Source organism: Theropithecus gelada, chromosome 2 (genome assembly GCF_003255815.1).
Source record: "Theropithecus gelada isolate Dixy chromosome 2, Tgel_1.0, whole genome shotgun sequence".
Taxonomy (NCBI): Eukaryota; Metazoa; Chordata; class Mammalia; order Primates; family Cercopithecidae; genus Theropithecus; species Theropithecus gelada.
The window spans coordinates 96686132-96704530 of record NC_037669.1 but is presented as its reverse complement, the minus strand read 5'-3'; the positions used below and the strand labels follow the sequence as shown (position 1 = coordinate 96704530).

Genomic DNA, 18399 nt, shown 5'->3' with positions numbered 1-18399 from the left:
GGTGCCACCTGACAGCCAACACTGACAGGATGATGCATGAATACAGTCATTATTCAAATTAGCTATCACCTAACTCAGTCGGGTGAGTCTCACCAGTTCTTCTGGGCTGACTGTCCCGCCCCGCACTCACACCCGGGGGCGTCGGGCGGGAGAACGCGTGCGCGCTGACTGGGGATGGCGGAGGCAAGGCCGGGCACGCGCAAACGCGGGCGCGCCGCCAGGCCGTGCTAGGGCGCGGAAGACGCATGCGCGGGCGGCCCGCGCGGCCTTAAGTGCAGCGCCGACCTGGGGCGGCCCAGTCGGCCTGTCAGCCGGCTTCGAGGTGAGTTCCGGCGCTTGCGCGGCGGCGGCTATGGCGGCGGAGGAGGCGGAGGAGGCGGAGGTGGACTCTGCCGACACCGAAGAGAGGTAAGCGTAGCCGGCAGAGGGCAGGGGGCTTCTATGTGTCTCCGGCGCGCACCCTCCGCGCGGGCCGGGTTAGGGCCCAGCGGGTAGCACCAAGGACTCGCCGCCCGCCTGGCGATGACCGGCCGCTTCCTCGCCCCAGCATGACTTCCCGCGGCGCCCCGAGGCGTCCTGGCGCCGCTCTGCTCGGGATAGGCTCCCCTCAGCGCCGGGGCCGCGAGGTGTCTGAGCCGGACTCCGGCCGCACCGGGAGGCTGCCTTGACCCCGCGCGGAGGGTCCGCCCCGTTGTTGTGTAAGCCGCCCCGCGGGCCGGCGACGGAGCTGGCCGCGGCGGCCGCACCGGCTCGGGCTCTGCCAAGGGACCCGGCCTGTCCCAGTGCGGCCGGCGGGCGGTGCCCGGCAGACCCTGCACCTGACTGCGAGGCGCGGGAAATGACCGGGTGTCTCTGTCAGCCTCCCAGCGCGGCTTCCGTCTGCAGGTACTACCTGTGCTCTGTCCAGCCTCGGCCGCTGGGCGATCTTTCCCGTAGCCGTGGGAAGGGGCGGCGCTTCCTTGGGGGGGTATTAGAGGCCCGAATTCGCCCGGGAAGCGGCGGGAGGGCAGGGGTGCCGAGAAGGGGGGAGGGGAGAAGAAGTTAGGGAAGTGGGTGTATGGCTGTGGGTTTCAGATACTTCATAGAAAGAAAGTTAGCCCTTAAGATAGAGATACCACGTTCAAATGTGATAATTCATCTTTCGAATAAAGGTCTTTGGCTTGCAAGCTCCACTGTCCCTTATTTATTTGCGCTTCTGGGATTATTCTGGTTTTACTGGCTAAGTGTGTGTTGCATGTGCCTTAGAAGAACACACATAATGTATAGGAAACTGGAAGTTGGAGGGCAGATGTCTAATCTGAAACTTTTTGATATACAGGTGTAGTGAGTTTATTCTTTTCTACACCTAAATGACTTCTTGCATTTGTTAGTAGAAGAATAGTAGTTAATGAGTGGAATAATTGTTATGGAGATTATTGCCTTGTTTCTCAAGACCTGTCATTTATATTGGAAAGTAAACTTCCCCCATATATATTTAATTTTTTGACATCAGTTCTACTTCAGACCTCTGGAGAAATTTGCCTAGGAAGCATAACCTAAATGATAGAATATGGAGTACCATGAAGACAGGGATATTTGGAAAGATGTCATGGGGAAAAATTGTGAAATATTAGAAACGAAGTTATTCTCTTGAGTTTTGTTTATTTTTTGAGGTTTGTTGATGAACTTCCTCGTTGCATTGAGGTGAAATGTTGAATGTTATGTGGACGCAAGTAGGAACCTGATTGGTAGGTTGTGTTCTCATCTGGTTTGTCACAACATTTTTGACTCTTGACACTACTTTCAGGTGGACTCTTTGGTTTTGATGTAGTGGGGCCTGGGAGTCCAGGACAGAATCGTGAAAGGGTTTTATGGCTTAGAGTGATGGTTGGAGGTCATTGGAGGTAGATGATTAAAAAATCCTTAGCAGCTGATTAGCCAGTTTCTAGACAGAAGTGGGCTTCCCTGGTATTCTTGGCAATATGCTTTAGCGGTGTCTAGGGACTATCCCTAGAAGTGATCCTGTGAAGTCCAAGGTTGACCCTGTGTGCTGGATGTTATTGTTCCCATTTTGCAGTTGAAACTACCACTGGAAGGGCTGCTGACAGTCTGCCAGCAAGTAGCAGGGCTGGAGTGGAACCCTTTCAGGTGTCTGGATTTAATCTAAGATGCTTACCCTGTATCTCTGCTGCCTGTCACTGGAATTGGGACTCGTGGGATCTCTGGCTCTTATTTTGAATACAGTTCCCTAACCTTAAAACATTTGAGGTTTAGACAGGGAGATGACATTAACAAAGGAAAGTTTTAAAATGGTCATCTGATGGCTTTTTGAATATGATTCTTGTCCTTTACTTTGTGGCACTTACTGAAGACAGGCATACTGGGATCCATTTTGCTTTCACAACCCCTTTCAGCTGCAGAACAGTTGAGAAAGCTAAAAGTGATGAGAGTAGAGTAGACTTCTGTGAATTGCTTTAAGTTATCCTAGAGAATGATTAAGTGACAATTGAGTTGAGAGGAAAGCTGTCACAGAATTGCCCAGTTGCAGGGTAGACCATAAAAGAGGTGATTTGCAGTTGTGCGCTGGAGTTGATTTGTACCAGCAAGCCATTGCTAAATTTTCAGGAATTTTGCCAACCGTTGGCAGCTTGAAATTGGCCATGGTGGGAGTATTTACGCCATGGAAATCATCAAATGCTATAAATAAAGTATAAATAAAGGATTTTTCTCTCTCCTCCCTGCTTCAGTCTGTTTGCTAGCTCCCCTCTGGGTTTACATTAGACTGTGAATGTAGGTCTTTGCCTTGGAGATAGGAGAGTGGATTTCTCTATCTAATCTTTTTAAAAACTGGCAAGATATGTGCCTTTCTGCTGCCTTCTCTCCTTCCCAAACCTTTGCCACCTGACATCTTAAAAATCACAAAACTTTTCACTGCCGCATCCCAATGGCCTTCTAGTTTTTTCAGTACTTCTTCTTGGGTCCTTTTTGGTGTTTGTTACTGTAATGATAGCTACTACTATTTGAAACTCTTATTAGACATTCTAGGTCTTAATGACATTTTGCCTTTTATCTTACCTGAGAGCAACAATACTTTTATTCATTTCTCCCTTTTTTTTTCATTCTCTAAATGTAGTCATTTTCCAGGATTCTGTCATCACCCTTGTTTTTATTTTTTGTCTTGTTTACTTAAACTCCTTGAACTATCTCGTCTGTGGAGATGACTCAGATCTCATTTTCTTTCTGGAGTCCTCTTCTGTACTCTGGTAATGTTTCGAATTGTCAGATATTTGTGACTGATTCCTCAAATTTAACATGTCCAGACCATGATCTTATTTTTACCTTCCTGCTCCTAAATGATATAAAAAGCTCAGTTCTTCCTCTTGAAACATTATATTGGCTTAAACATTGCCTTGACGAATTGTTAGGTTTTTAGTCTAATCTCATGGTTCTGTAATTCCCACTCCTGATTGTGAGTTATTAAAAAAAAAAATCATGTGGTGAGATGATTCATTAAAACTGATTGTTCAGTTTGAGACCTAGGATTTTTAGTTTTTTTCTCTTTATTATCTAGTGAATGAACTTATTTTAGAACTGATGCAAAGAAATGTAACTCACTTGTTAAGTAGACTACACATGAGGCTTCTTCAAGTGTGTTTGATAATGAGGTCATATAAGTGACTCTAAAATGGTTTGTTTACTGTGTGAAGGAAGGTAGGAAACAATGGGGAGATAAGTGTTACCAGCACATGACTTGTCTAAAACACTTATACTACCACTCTGTGTCTTTAAAAGTTACAGGTTAGAAATGGGTGGGGGGGCAGTTAAAAGAATATTAATTAGTGTGTTAACATATATTAGAGGGCCTGGGTTGTCATTGATAATTTGAATCACTTAAGTATCATTTATCCAAAATAAAATGGCATGTTAGTCACTTAAATTGTAGCTGTATGAGACCATATTCTTTTTTTTTTTTTTTTGGAGACAAGTTCTTGCTCTGTCGCCCAGGCTGGAGTGCAATGACACAATCATGGCTCATTGCAGCCTCAACCTCCTGGGCTCAAGCAATCCTGCCATCTCAGCAACTTGCCCTCCAGCCCCTGTATTCCCCCTCCAGGTTGCTGGGACTACAAGCATGTGCCAGGCGGCTGGTCTTGACCTCCTGACTGAGCTCAAGCAATCCTCCCACCTCAACCTCCCAAAGACCTCTTTTTTCTTTTCTTTTTCTCCTTCCCAAGAATGGAATTTAAAAAGTAAATTCCCAAGAAAGGTCTTTATTTACCCAGGTGTTACAGTTTCCAATTTGGAAGTTTTTAGTCATTGGTTGAGGAAGTATCTCAGATAAATATAAGTGTAAATATAAATAAATATATATATTCATATCTGTAATTAATTTGGATATTTATAATAAAAATCAAAGCCTCATGGTTTCTTTAAATGAGATAGAATACTGTGCTTAGGTTAGTTTATCAAGAGCAATAATAAGTTTATATGATTTTTCTCTCTCAACTGTACTAGAATAGGAATGGAGGCCATTTTAAACAAAATTTTAATATAATGAAATCCTCTTTACTTATAACCTAATTAGAAATGTTATTTAAGTGGCCAAGAGTGTGTGGAAACTGGCCAGATTTCTGCATATTTTCTTCAGAATCTTTGAAACCTCTTTCACTGTTTCATAATATTTATAAATTGTGCAATTCAGGTTTGGTAATAGTATAGATAGTCAGATATGTTAAAGAACAAAACAGAGATTACCAGGAAACTTAAGTGTTGGTGGTATAGGGTATAAGTACAATGTAATTTTTTTTAACAGATTAGGTAAAAAGTTAATGGAAAGAGTGGTGTCTGTCTCTCACTCAGGATACTTAAAGTCAGATTCTTAGGTAAAATATACTCTATTAAAATATGTTAAGCACATCTTACTTGGCTTTCCTTAGAATTGTCACCTCTGATGTGATCTTTTATAGCTTTTCTTACTCAAAAGTCTGCTCACTAAAAAGATTCTCAGTTTACACTACAATGGTTATAAAACAAGGATCCCTTTTTGTTTTGTTTTGTTTTTGTTTCTGTGATTAGATAGATGCTTTAGGCCTTGTATCCTTTGCCTTGCTAATAAGGTAAGTGCCCAACTGATGGGGCTGTGTAGAAAACTTTTTGGCTTGCATTGGTAAGCTTTCCCCATGTCATAGATGCTTACTATTAGAAAGCTATAGTTCCTGTGGTGAATGGCTTTTCTTTGTATTATAGTTGACACTTTGGTCACTGTTGAATTTAGGCCTCAGTGATGGATGATAGTGTTTATTGCTTATCTCCTTAAATAAAATAGAGAAGTTAGGTTTTGCTTTTCTATTTATTTTCCAAAGCTATGAGGAAAAGGCATTGAATCTAGTTTACTGTTTTATAGGTGGTCTATGTGAATTTAGTTTTTACCTTGAATTTTGTGACCTCAGAAGAATGGCAGGATATCTGACAAGCTTCAGTCCTGTGTCCTTAGTTCCAGTCTTCTATATATTTAAACCTAGGAATGCTGAACAACACTGAATGACATAGGATTCCACTGGGGAGGGGGCAAAGGGTCTCTTTGAAGGTGAGATTACTTTACCCCAAAGACAGGAGGTAGAGTTGGATGGGTAAGTTTTAGAGGGTTGAAGCAATAGAGGTTGCAAGGTAAGGTATGGGACCTTTGAACAAACAGGAATCAAGTAAAGGATGGAAAAGATAGGCCCTTGCTTTTTACTCATTGGATGTGTTCCTTGGAGCCTATTATATGTATAACACTTAATCCTGTAGAGTGTCTCAAAGAAGTAGAGGATAGTTTCTGTAAAACATTTAACCATCTGGTTAAAGTAAAACTGGACAGAAACATCAGGGCTTAGGGGAAGAGTGCTGTCTTTACAATTCCATTAAGGGTGAGAATATCTTGCTATGTTTTGTTAAATATATATTTTTCTGTTAGAAAAAAACCCACTTTAAAAAAATCACCTGTTTTGATGAAGATGCTTCTTTGAAAACCTGAAAAGAGTTGGTGCCTCTTCTTATGGTTGAAGATGTAATTTTTTAGTATAAAATGTAATGTAAGCTTACAAACATGAAAACATGTTTTGCCCCTTCTCTGAGTTGAGCTGGTCACTAGGAGGGAAATCCATGGACAGACAGTCCCATTGTTTGAAAGCTGGTTTTGTGGTAAGTGGTAAGTTGATGGAGGTAGGCATGATTCTTCCATTACAGGCTGGTATGTAACTTTTTAAACTCTGGTGCTTTGTACATAGTAGGTATTCAGTGTCTGAATTATTTCTTGAATGTTGTTTCTTAAAAAAAGCATCCTTTTTAAATGCAAAGAATGCATTTGTGTTTTCTTTGCCCCAATTTGTCTGTGATATCAGTTGAAGCAATAGTAGATTATACTTCATTTCACTGTAATTTTTTTTTCAATTGACCTCTGATTCTCTCTGGCAAATAATTGTGATGTAGTTTGAGGGATGTTCGTTTAAGACAATGGATGAGATTGAGTTGTAAGTAATTTCATGTTGGTACTAGTTCATATTTTTATGGTTAAATATAGACCTAATGTCTGGTCAAGAACAAAAGAGCTTCACCTTAATGATAGTTTATTGTTTTTAACCTCTAAAAATCATGAGTTCTTTTATTTTAGTGGCCTGTGTATTAGTCCATTCTCATGCTGCTATAAAGAAGTACTTGAGAGTGGGTAATTTACAAGAGCTGTGCAAAGCCATAGAGACACATAATCATGTGAAATTTTGGGAGCTATGAGGTACTGGAAAAAGTACAATGTATAAAAGAAAAGAAAAGATGGGATGGAGGTAGGCTGTGGATGGATTGCAAAGTACCTTTTGTGCAGGTCCAAGAAAATATAGACTTTATCCTGTAGGTAATGGACAACTCTTCAGACATTTTAAGGAAGGTAGTCATTTGAGAAAAAAGTACTTTGGAGTGGCTCAGAATCAAACTCAAATCTCTGCTTGTGTCACTTACTTACTAGCTGTATACCCTTGGACTTGGTGCTTAACATTTCTGAACTTCAGTTTTTACATCTATGAAATGGGGATAATTTGGACTGAGATCTCCTGGATTGTGAGTGACTTAATCGTTCAGCAAACATTATTTATTGAGTACCTGTTATACATAATAGCCAGATAAATTCTACAGGGAAGGGAAGTATTGTAGGATGAATGTACAAAGGTTAGAAAGCTGGGTGTTGGATCACAACACTTCCAAAACTTAACATATTTTCCTACTCACACCTATTCTAACCCTTGTGTTGTCTGTCATTATAGTGGTACCCTAAGAGAGATGCCTGGGAATCCTTATTATACCTTCTTTATATCCAACCAATTATGAAATCCAACCTGTTTTCCTTTTTAAATATTCTGTGACTACATCTTCTTATCTCTATGCCTGTTGCCAAAGCCTCGGATTGGGCCCTTACCTCTCATCTGGACTCTGCAGTAGTTTACTTTTCCTCTTCTAATTCATTTCTTTTTCATCAGAGAGTTCTCATTTTAAATAATACCAGCCATGTACCCAGCCCTTGCTAACTGTCAAATGACTGCTGAAGCTCTACATTATGTCAGGTTATTACAATAAGCTTTTGGTTTGTAGCTGCCAGGCCAGGAGTTGAGGCTCACCCTCTCCTTTGTTGGCTACAAGCAAAGTATGTCAGCTGCAGTCCCCCCAAGCCTTTCCTCACTAGTTGCCTCAGATCTGCGTCCTTGTTCTTTGTTGTGCTGTCTTCCAATGGATGCTTTGGTCATTCTATTCATCTACTGTTTGCTGAAACCCAAAGCTTTTTTGTATTTCTATTAACAGTTAACCAGTTCACCCCAAGGAGATTGTACACAGTCCAGCCCCTGACATTTGTGTTAGGGGTATGTTACTACTCATATGAGATTTGAAGCCTTTTTTTCCCCCAAATATGATAGATCTCAGATTTTAATAAGGCGTCTCTTTTCTCAACCCCTATAGAGGTACCTTTTATATTCACTGTGAAACTGTCATTCAAATGAATCTACTCCTGGTCTTTAACTTTTTTTGCACTTCTACTCTAATAAGAGGCTGTCTTGCAGTGGGGAGGAATATATTTTTTGTGTTTTCTTGTTCTGCCCATTTTATCTTCTTTTTGTTTATTTGGAATCTGACTATCCATGAATAAGGTAGACTTTGAGATCTACTTGTAAGTACACAGGCTGAAGTTGAATATCTGTATCCCAGTACTTACCACCATGTTTTGTGCATGTTAGGTCACTTTTGTCACACATAGCTTCACCATCATACAGGTAGTAAATTTCCTGTGCTGCCTTTCTTCTGTGCATGTGACAGTTGGTAGTTGAGAAGAGCATGAACTTACCTATTTGTATTTTGTTTTTGGTGCTCTAGGTCAGGATGGCTAACTGGCTGGCTCCCTACGTGGTGCCCTACGTCTACATTACACCTTAAAGAAGCTGAAGAGAAGATGTTAAAATGTAAGGCTTTCTTCTTGTAAGTTAAATGAACTGTGTACTAAGATAGGTCCGATATATCTCATTGCCCTGAAACTAGAGATAAGATTTTGTGGTGTGTTCATTGTCAGCAAGATAACTTTTTTTCCTTTTCCTTGTCATTAGAAAGTACAGAAATGAATGTTGGGGGCTGGCAGGTAGGAGTTCTAAAACTTTTTGGTCTTGGGCCCCTGTTATACTCTTGAATTAGTAAGGACCCCAAGGAGATTTGTTTATGGGCTTATTATCAATATTTACCATTTCTAATTCAATTAGAAATTAAAATTGAATAATCAAAAATGTTTATTAATTTCTTTAAAAATAATGGTAACAAACCCATTACAGATTAAAATAAAGTTTGTACCAAAAAAACAAATAAATACTTTCCAAAAAATATGTAATGAGAAGAGTAACATTGTTTACATGTTTACAAATCTCTTTTATGTCTAGCTTGACATAAGGTTGCTGCGTCTGCTTTCAGTCTGATGGGTAATCACATATGTGACTTCTGGAAGACTGTATACCTACTAGAGAATGAGAGTGAAAAATATAAAGTCTTAGTATTATAAGTATTATGATGAAAATAGTTTTGACTTCCTGGATCCCCTCAAAGAGTCTCAGGGACACCCCCCTGACTATGCTTGAGACTATGCTTTGAGAACAGATTCTAGGTGTTTCAGAGCATGCAGCCTTGTATAGTGAAAGTACTAGACTGGACCCAGGTAATTTGGTCTAGGCCCAGATCTGCCACAAAATCTTGGACAAGTCACTTTGCTGAGCTTCTTATTTCTTGTAAAATGAAGGGGTAGGATTTTTGTAAAATGAAGGGGTCTTTAGAATTCCTTCTAGTTCTAGCATTCTAGGATTCTGTATTTATAGTGGTGTGGAAGCCCTTTTTTTTCCTTCTTATGAGCACTAAAATTTATCCAAACTTGTACCATCAGGGCATTCCAAGGTATCTGTGGGTATAGTTCTAAGCAGTGGTATTTATTGTGCAATTTTGTTTTGCTGATTCTACTTAAAGGAGTGGATTAAGTAGTACCGTTCACATTCATGTGTTATTTTTGTATGTACGTGCAGATGTTTGTACATGTCTGTTTTTCATTCTGTTTACCACTAATGGATTTGTTTGTGCATTTGAATGATTCAGGAGTCAGTGACCATAACTGTATATATCCTTAGGAAGGGATAATTAGCCATCTTACATGAATTTTTTTTTTTTTTGAGACGGAGCCTTGCTCTGTTACCCAAGCTAGAGTGCAGTGGCACAATTTCAGCTCACTGCAACCTCTGCCTCCTGGGTTCAAGCAGTTCTCCTGCCTCAGCCTCCCGAGTAGCTGGGATTACAGGCACCTGCCACCATGCCCAGCTAATTTTTGTATTTTTAGTAAAGACAGGATTTCGCCATGTTGGCCAGGCTAGTCTCGAACTCCTGACCTCAGGTGATCCACCCGCCTCTGCCTCCCAAAGTGCTGGAATTACAGGCGTGAGCCACCACACCTGGTTATTACACAGATTTTTAACGTAATGAACTTTTATTCCATGTACTTGGGTAAACTTGCTCTCTACGAAACTGAGAAAGTTGTCATTGTGATTTACCAAAATAAAAAAATTCTTATCAGGAGATAAAAAGAGGTGCTAGATTCTCAATTCATGCATCTAACAAACATGTTGATTCCCTTCCTTTTGGTTCTAGGGATGCAAATAGGAATGTGAATTGGTCTCTGCTTATCAGACATGAAAGTAAGCTACTGTAGAATGAGTTATCTGATAGTTTTACAGATGGCTTTTATGGGAATACACAAGATGTATGTGTTCAAAATGCTGAAGTGGTTTGGCTTGGTACTTAAGCCAAAGTAGCCCCTTTTCTAAACTAATGGTATTTCCCCTAACTTGAGGGCATGTGCTCTGTTAATAATCTGAATGAATGTTAGGTTTCTTCTTTGCTGCCACTATGTGGTTACAAAATCTGAGATTATTTCTTTGGTTAAAAGGCAGAAACTCCTGTTTCTTCAGTGTTTTGTCTACTGTATATGAATATGCATAAATAATTAAGGGGTATATCTGAAATGCAGCTATTCAGTTGATAGTTAAATATAAGTGAATTTCAAATTTAATTTCATTTTTAGGCAATTTTTGGGAGTGTTTAAAGTATTTAGTCCCACAGCATTGAAGGTAAAAAAGAGCTTTGATCTTTAAAATTGTGACTATTTGCTTTTTCTGGGAGATTACTAGAGTTGGACCCAAGTTACCTGGTGTGTCATGCTGAGGAGTTCCTACAATACTTTGTCAACTTTTTTTCTACTGAACTTTGAAATGACTTAATATTTCACTTATGTGTTTAATATAGATACCATTAATCCTTCCCTAAGTTCATGATTACTTTTAAAGGAAAAATGATGCCTTTGAGTCTGACTTCAACTCAAAGTTAACAAAAGAATACCACCTTGAAATTGTAGGACACTTGACAGTATTCTACAAATTGTCTGCAAAGCTGGAGACCTTAAAATAATGGATTCAGTGGCCACTAAGTTCCTGTTCACTTCTAGGAGTATAATACCCTCATTTGATAGATGTGGAAAGAAGTTAGAAGGTAATATGACTTGCCAAAGACCTTGACCACAGGTTACTTGAGTTTTGTCTGAGGTAGGTCTTCCCCCTTAGGTTTGAGACATAGTCATTTAGAATTATTTACTTCAATAAAATGTGTACTTTTAAAAAATAGCTGACAATAAAAGCTAAAATCATGAGATTGGATACTAGATGGTTTGTAATTTTTGATTGCTCTCAGAATGCTTCCCTTCTCAGAAGTAATAAAATGAAACAGAATTTCTTTTTTATGTTTTCATTAGGTGTCCCTTGCACATACAAAAAAGAACCTGTTCGTGTATCTAATGGAAATAAAATATGGACACTGAAGTTCTCTCATAATATTTCAAATAAGACTCCACTTGTCCTTCTACATGGTTTTGGAGGAGGTCTTGGGCTCTGGGCACTGAATTTTGGAGATCTTTGCACCAACAGACCTGTCTATGCTTTTGACCTATTGGGTTTTGGACGAAGTAGTAGACCCAGGTTTGACAGTGACGCAGAAGAAGTGGAGAATCAGTTTGTGGAATCCATTGAAGAGTGGAGATGTGCCCTCGGATTGGACAAAATGATCTTGCTTGGGCACAACCTAGGTGGATTCTTGGCTGCTGCTTACTCGCTGAAGTACCCATCAAGGTAAGTGGTGGTGACAGAAGAGTGGGATTAAAACTGTGCTTCCAAGTACCAGACTCTAGTTCTCATCTTTGGTGGTTTTAGTGTCGAGCCTTACAAGGCAGACATTCTCTTAAAGGACCCTATAGACCACACCACAACTGATGACCAATATAGTAGCTGAAATAATCGTGTCAGATCTTCCTATTACATGTACTACATGTTAATAGGCTTGGGAAAGGGCTTTCTATTTGTTAAACTTAGAACTGTAGAAACTTTAATGTATAATTTTAAGCCACAAGTAAAAATTATTTGTTACTATTATCGTTAAATCTATGGATCCAGCAGGCTTTGTCTAATGTTTTCTAAGTTATAGTAAGCTGTAAGGGGAAACCAGAAGGTTAGAAGATGTAGGTACTAGTGCTAGCTTTATGACTTAGAGCTAATCACTTAACATCTAACCTTTAGTTTTCTTTTATCTAAACTATAGAAAATATAACTTCATAGCATATATCCCAGGGTTTTTTATTATACCATACCCTAACCTTTCTCATTATAAAACATTGAATTAATGAATATTTGCTTCAAAGTCTTTCTATTATCATCTCCTTTCTTTGTCTTTTTTTTTTTTTTTTTTTTTAAGAGAGAGAATCTTGCTCTGTCACTGAGGCTGGAGTGCAATGGCGTGATCTTGGCTCACTGCAACCTCCGCCTCCCAGGCCCAAGTGATTCTTCTCGAGAGGCCTCAGCCTCTCGAGTAGCTGTGACTACAAGTGCATGCCACCACACTCAGCTAATTTTTGTAGTTTTAGTAGAGATGGGGTTTTGCCATGTTGGCCAGGCTGGTCTTGAACTCCTGACCTCAGGTGATCCACCCCACTTGGCCTCCCCTCTGTGATCTGGGATTACAGACCTGAGCCACTGCACCGAGCCTCTTTACCTTATTTTTAAATGCTGTTTTCTATTATTCATGTTACTACTGTGAGAGAAGGTCACATTTAAGTGCTAAGAAAACAGGAGAAACATTCATCTTTTGGAAAGAAACAACAAAAAATGAATATAGCATTTTTGTGTTGCCAGTGTATTTTTCCATTGGACTGATTTTTAAATCCAAATTTACAACTGATTTTGACTTTGAGGTCTGTGAGTAAGACATGGGATGATGGTCATTTCAGAGTCTCTGTGTATACCTCTAAGATCGCCCCATTGCATAACTCTGGGTGTGTGTTCAACACAGAATTTGATGGGTGAAGCAGCAGCCCTGTGTCCCTGAGGTTCTCTTCCTCTGGAACAGCCACTTTTTCTCTATAGACTCTTTAAACTTTAGCATTTACACCTGATTTTTCTGATCTCATGGTCCTAGATGTGCTAGACAGTAATAGTCCTGTCAACTGGTGGACCTGTTCTTTAAAAAGAAACGCAAATTTTCTTCTCCTGGTTGGCATTTTGGGGTTACTTTCTTCCTTTTCTTTTCTTTTTTTTTTTTTTGAGCCAGGGTCTCACTCTGTCGCCCAGGCTGGAGTGCAGTGGCACGGTATCTCGGTTCACCACAACCTCCATCTCCCGGGTTCAAGCAATTCTCCTGCCTCAGCCTCCCGAGTAGCTGGGATTACAGGAGCCTGCCACCATGCCAGCTAATTTTTGTATTTTTAGTAGAGACAGGGTTCTACCATGTTGGCCAGGCTGGTCTCAAACTTCTGACCTCAGGAGATCCACTTGCCTTGGCCTCCCAAAGTGTTGGGATTACAGGTGTGAGCCACCGCACCCGGCTGGGGTTACTTTCTTTTATTGTGTCTTACTGTTAGTGACAAACACCTATCTGCATTTATGATGAAAGGAGAAGGAAGTGGATGCCTTTCTGGTACAAGTCAACAGGGCTATTTGTGGGAGTTGAACTTCCTTTGTTTTTTATCAGGTGTGTATTATGTCTGTGTCTGTCTTGTGGTATTTATTCTCTGGAGATGTGACATGGAACTCTGCAGGCTAGACCTTGGTCATCAAACCCTAAGTCTTAGAATCCTGACCCTTCATAGCTCTCTACTGATAAGGTCAGTTGGCAAGAGTTTCAGTTGGTAAGAGTTTCATTTTCAATTGTGAACTGCTCTAAAGAAATAGGGGGTGAAGCTTCAGGGATTCAGAAGGGAATCAACACTTTAAAAACAGCTATAAAAGAGAATAGCAAAAGGTATCTAAAAACAAAGCTAGTGATTCCTGCATTGGATTGATTATATTTTAGAAAATGGTTTTTGAATGTTTGTGTCTAATGCTAGAAATAAAACTAGAGTACTGTATCAGGACCAAGAATCATAAGTAGTAGCAGTAGATGGATATGAGAATGCTTGAAATAATTAGCCTGTCTAAATTTGACTGGTTGCCAACAAAATTTTGAACTGTACGGAGTTTGCTGAATATTCAAATTTATATTCTTAACTGCATAAGACTTAAATTATTAAATACAGGTTAATTTCAAAATAATGATGTTTTCTGGATTTTCAGATATCTCCAATCATGATTATGTCCAGTCAGTCAGAACACCATGGTTGGCACATAGTGGCTGCCTAGTAAATATTTCTTGAATAGGTGATTTTGAAAAAGAGAATTATAAGCTAAGTTCACCTTTTAGCTTACAATTTTTTGTTCTTTTCTCTGTTCTTCTCTTTCCATTTTGCACAGAAGTATCAAGAGATAAGAGCTGGTCATGTCATATCTTTCTAATTTATTTTTGGGAGAAAAATTAGTTTCAGATATGCAAGCATAAGCAGGCAAAGATTTCAGTTTTATGCCTTTTGCCCAGTTAATCTACATGTTAAGTTACTATGTCATAAAAACAGGTTACAGTGGAAATAAAGAGATCATTCTACATGTATGTGTGAGAGAAAGGTATTAGCATGTTTCTTCTAACATTTACACACATATATATGTATATATAACATACATGAATATTTTACAGAATTAAACAAATTGACCAGCCATTTAAACCAACAACTTTAGTTAGTTTAGAAGTGTGTTAAATCTACTAAATAAAAGTAAAATTTTATAGTTTATTTTTTCCCTATTCTAATAGACCAGATTAATACCCCATTGTAGCATATAATATAGGAAGATTGGAATTAACAATCTCACGGGCTTCCCCTTCTCCCTTGCTTTTTTCCTTCATTGCTGTTCGGTATGGCTTCCCTGGAAAGCACTTCTCTTTAAATGGAGAGGACAGGGAAAAATGAGTAGCTCTTGTCTTTTCTGCAAGGTACATCGTCTCCTTTAGTGCCCTTTGGTCTTGCTGTCCACGTGTTTATTCATATTACTAATAATGTTGCTTATATTTGTTAACTTTTTATTAAAAGGAATTTTTTTCTGCTTGATCCTGGTTGGGCAAATTTGTACAAATTTACATAGATGATCTGATAGTTAATAGTTCAGTAGACTCACAGATCCAAACATTAAACAGGATTAAACAGGACTGAGTACTATAAGTGTTCACCATTATAGCAAACTTCATATTAAGTGATGTTTAGTGTTTGGTGTGTCTTGAAGTTGGCATTCCCACTAAGCAGATGGGGTAGTTGTCAGGGTTGCCTTCTGTGTGATCTGGAATGTTTCACCTGAGCTGGAGAAGCTTCTTTGCAGCACACACATGCTTTCTCTGGTGCAACAGAGCAGTCCGCTTGGTATCAACAAACAGTTACCGAACTACATACTCAGTGCTCTTCCAGCTTGCTTTTGATCCAGTAGCATTTTTATTATGCTGTCATGAGATTGAAATGAATCTTTGAGTTTCAGAAAGACTTTTGGTGGGAGTGGGGGGAACGCTAAGAGGAGGGAAAAAGTGGTCTGGAGATCAAATGAAATTCAGATCATTTCTTACACTCACTGTGCCTCTTTTGTCTCTCTTTTTTTTCGATAGTGGACTTTGAGAATGTTACTTTTTTTTTTTGGAGATAGGGTCTTACTCTGTTGCACAGTCTGGAGTGCAGTGGCACAATCGTGGCTCACTGCAGTCTTGACCTCCTAGGCTCAACAATCCTCCCATGTAGCTAGTACTACAGGTGTGCCACCATGCCTGGGTAATTTTTTAAATTTTATGTAGAGATGGGGGGTCTCACTATGTTGCCCAGGCCGGTGTCAAACTCCTGGCCTGGAGTGATCCTCCGGCCTCCAAAACTGCCAGGATTACAGGCATGAGCCACCATACCCAGCTGATAATGTTATTTTGTTCTTTGCTTCCTCAGGTGTTGCAAATGTAATCTTTATTTTTTTCTTTTAAGTAAAATGACAGCTCCTTACTTTCTGTTTAATGCATGGAGGGAAAAAACACAAAAACAACGTTGTTTTATTTGTTGGGACTTAGTGTTCCAAGCCATACCTACTTCAGTCTTTGTCTTTTATGGGCAGCTCCATTCTTCCGTTTGTTACTTTTATAGGACAGTTTGAGGAGAAGAATGAAAATGCCTAGTTTAATGCACTTGTTTAAGAAGGATTCTTACTCTAAAGAACAAATAAAAGCTGATCAATTTTTGCCAGCATTTGGATTACAGGCGTGAGCCACTGTGCCTGGTCCAGTTTTTCTCTTTTAATTTTCCTTTCCTTCTGGCCCCTGCTGCTCAGGACCCCATTAAAAAGACTATCTGTATTTTGAAGATATTTGTTATAAACTAAGGAAAAGGAGATTATAGAAACTTTAACTTAGAAAGTGTTTAGCAAAGAGATCTATTCCGAGTTACATTAGAGTAAGTTTTGACTAGTCTTTATTTCTCTAGTGAAAAGTTTTTATATAATTTTATCTTGAATACTTTTCTTTTGCCTGGCTCTGTCTTCTGATTGTACAGAATGGAGTTGAGCAATTTTTGTTGGCCCTCTGCTGTTCTAGGAAAAACTGTTCTACTTGATTCGAAGTTGAAGGTATTTATTTAGTTTTTTGTTCTCCAGGCCTTCCCTTTTCTCTCTCTGGTGGCTTGGAGCCAATGGGAAATACCTGGGGCTAACTTCATTTTGCAAATGCCTCCTTTGTGCATTGACTAGCGTTCTTTCTGATTATTTTCCTTAAATTCCTTTATACATTTTGATCCTAGGTCTGATTGTTCTCCTTTCTTTGCTGCTTTTTTTTTCCCCCCCACGAGACAGTGTCTTTCTCTGTTGCCCTGGCTGCAGTGCAGTGGCACGATCTTGGCTCACTGCAACCTCCGCCTCTGGGTTGAAGCAATTCTCGTGCCTCAGCCTCCCAAGTAGCTGGGATTACAGGCGTGCACCACCACGTCTGGCTATTTTTTTGTATTTTTTGTAGAGACGGGGTTTCACCATGTTGGCCAGGCTGATATTGAACCCCTTGCCTCAAGTGATCCTCCTAACTCAGCCTCCCAAAGTGTTGGGATTACAGGCATGAGCCACCACGCCTGACCTGACTGTTGTTCTTGTTGCATTATTTCCGATTGGTGGCTGTCTTTAAATCTCATGAAGGTCAGGCTTATCTACCCTTGTTAGCATTTAGACCAAGTGAAATCAGGTCCCAGTGTGTTGGTACAGGTATTGTCCACTGCTTTGCCCTTAAGGGTGTACTCTGCTCACCATCTTCAAACTCAAGGCCAATTCTAATGACTAACGTTAAGAAGAATGCCTTTTTATATTTCAAAACTGATGAGCTGTTCTGTTGTTCCTGCTCTGCTGGTTCTTTATTTTTCTTGTGGTTTAAACCAGTCTCTGGTTCTTGACAAGGATGTCTAATAGGATGACTCGCATGTGCTGTCTGGTTGGACCCATTCTTTACCCTAAATGTGAACTAACAATCCCAGCAGGGAACCCTCTCTGGAATATTAAAGAGTAGAGTTTAGCTTATTATAGTTTAGATGTACATTAAAGCCCAGTAACTCCTATCAAGTGAGGAGATAATATTTTTACTAGAAGTAGAGGTTAGAAGAGAGCCTGGGACCTTGGTCTGGTGCAACGTTGTAGTCACCTGTGATCAAGCTCTTCTGAAGAATAAATACCTGTCTTTCCATGTTCCCTGGAATAAATTCTACTCTTGTAGTCTTCCTATTCTTGCTACTGTAACTAGCTTACATTTACTGAATATTTACCTTTTGATAGCCACTAACCTGCGTGCTTTGCATGGTCTATCTTATTTAAAATACCTAAAACCAAAAATAAGGAACAATTATTTTCTGGGGTTTTTACATGTAGTAGAAGCAGATGATATATAACTACAGTTAACTACAGTTTAGATGTTGTAGAGTTTTAAAAAATTATGTTCAAACTTTTTTTACTATAGCCCTTCTATATTGTTTGGATTAGAAAAATACAATTGTATCACCCCACAAAACTTGTTTCAGACACCCATGCACACATATATTAATATAATTTTGTGGCCAATATTCAATGCTTATGATTTATTTTTCTGTTCCAGACAGTATAATTTTATTTAGAAAAGACTAGACTGGTTGTTGACTATCTAAATGGATTTTGTTACTGAATAATGAGATTAATAAATAGGAGTGATGTTCTGATGTCATCTGGGGGACCAGAAAAATCAAGTTGGATATGCTTATGCTATGATTATACTTTATAAAATTTGTATATGCTTAATAGACTAGGACCAAAAGAAAACATGGAAAAGCATATTAATCCAAATGTTTGCCAAGCATCTGCCACGTGCTAAGCCTCATACTAGGTTATGAAGACATAGAACTGATCAATTGTAGGGACAGTAGAACTGAGCAATTGTAGGGACATTCAC

General features: G+C 39.5%; 1 protein-coding gene across 3 annotated transcripts in view; it reads left to right on the top strand.

Annotated features, from left to right (window-relative positions):
• The first annotated feature begins 235 nt into the window (after window positions 1–235).
• ABHD5 (abhydrolase domain containing 5) overlaps window positions 236–18399 on the top strand; it is a 43503-nt gene continuing 25339 nt past the window's right edge. For all 3 annotated transcript variants that reach the window (XM_025375357.1, XM_025375358.1, XM_025375356.1), the window contains exons 1-3: window positions 236–408; window positions 8374–8459; window positions 11327–11699. In XM_025375357.1, the coding sequence (XP_025231142.1) occupies window positions 353–408; window positions 8374–8459; window positions 11327–11699 (515 nt within the window). In that variant the 5' untranslated portion in view covers window positions 236–352. The remainder of the gene's footprint in view (window positions 409–8373; window positions 8460–11326; window positions 11700–18399) is intronic.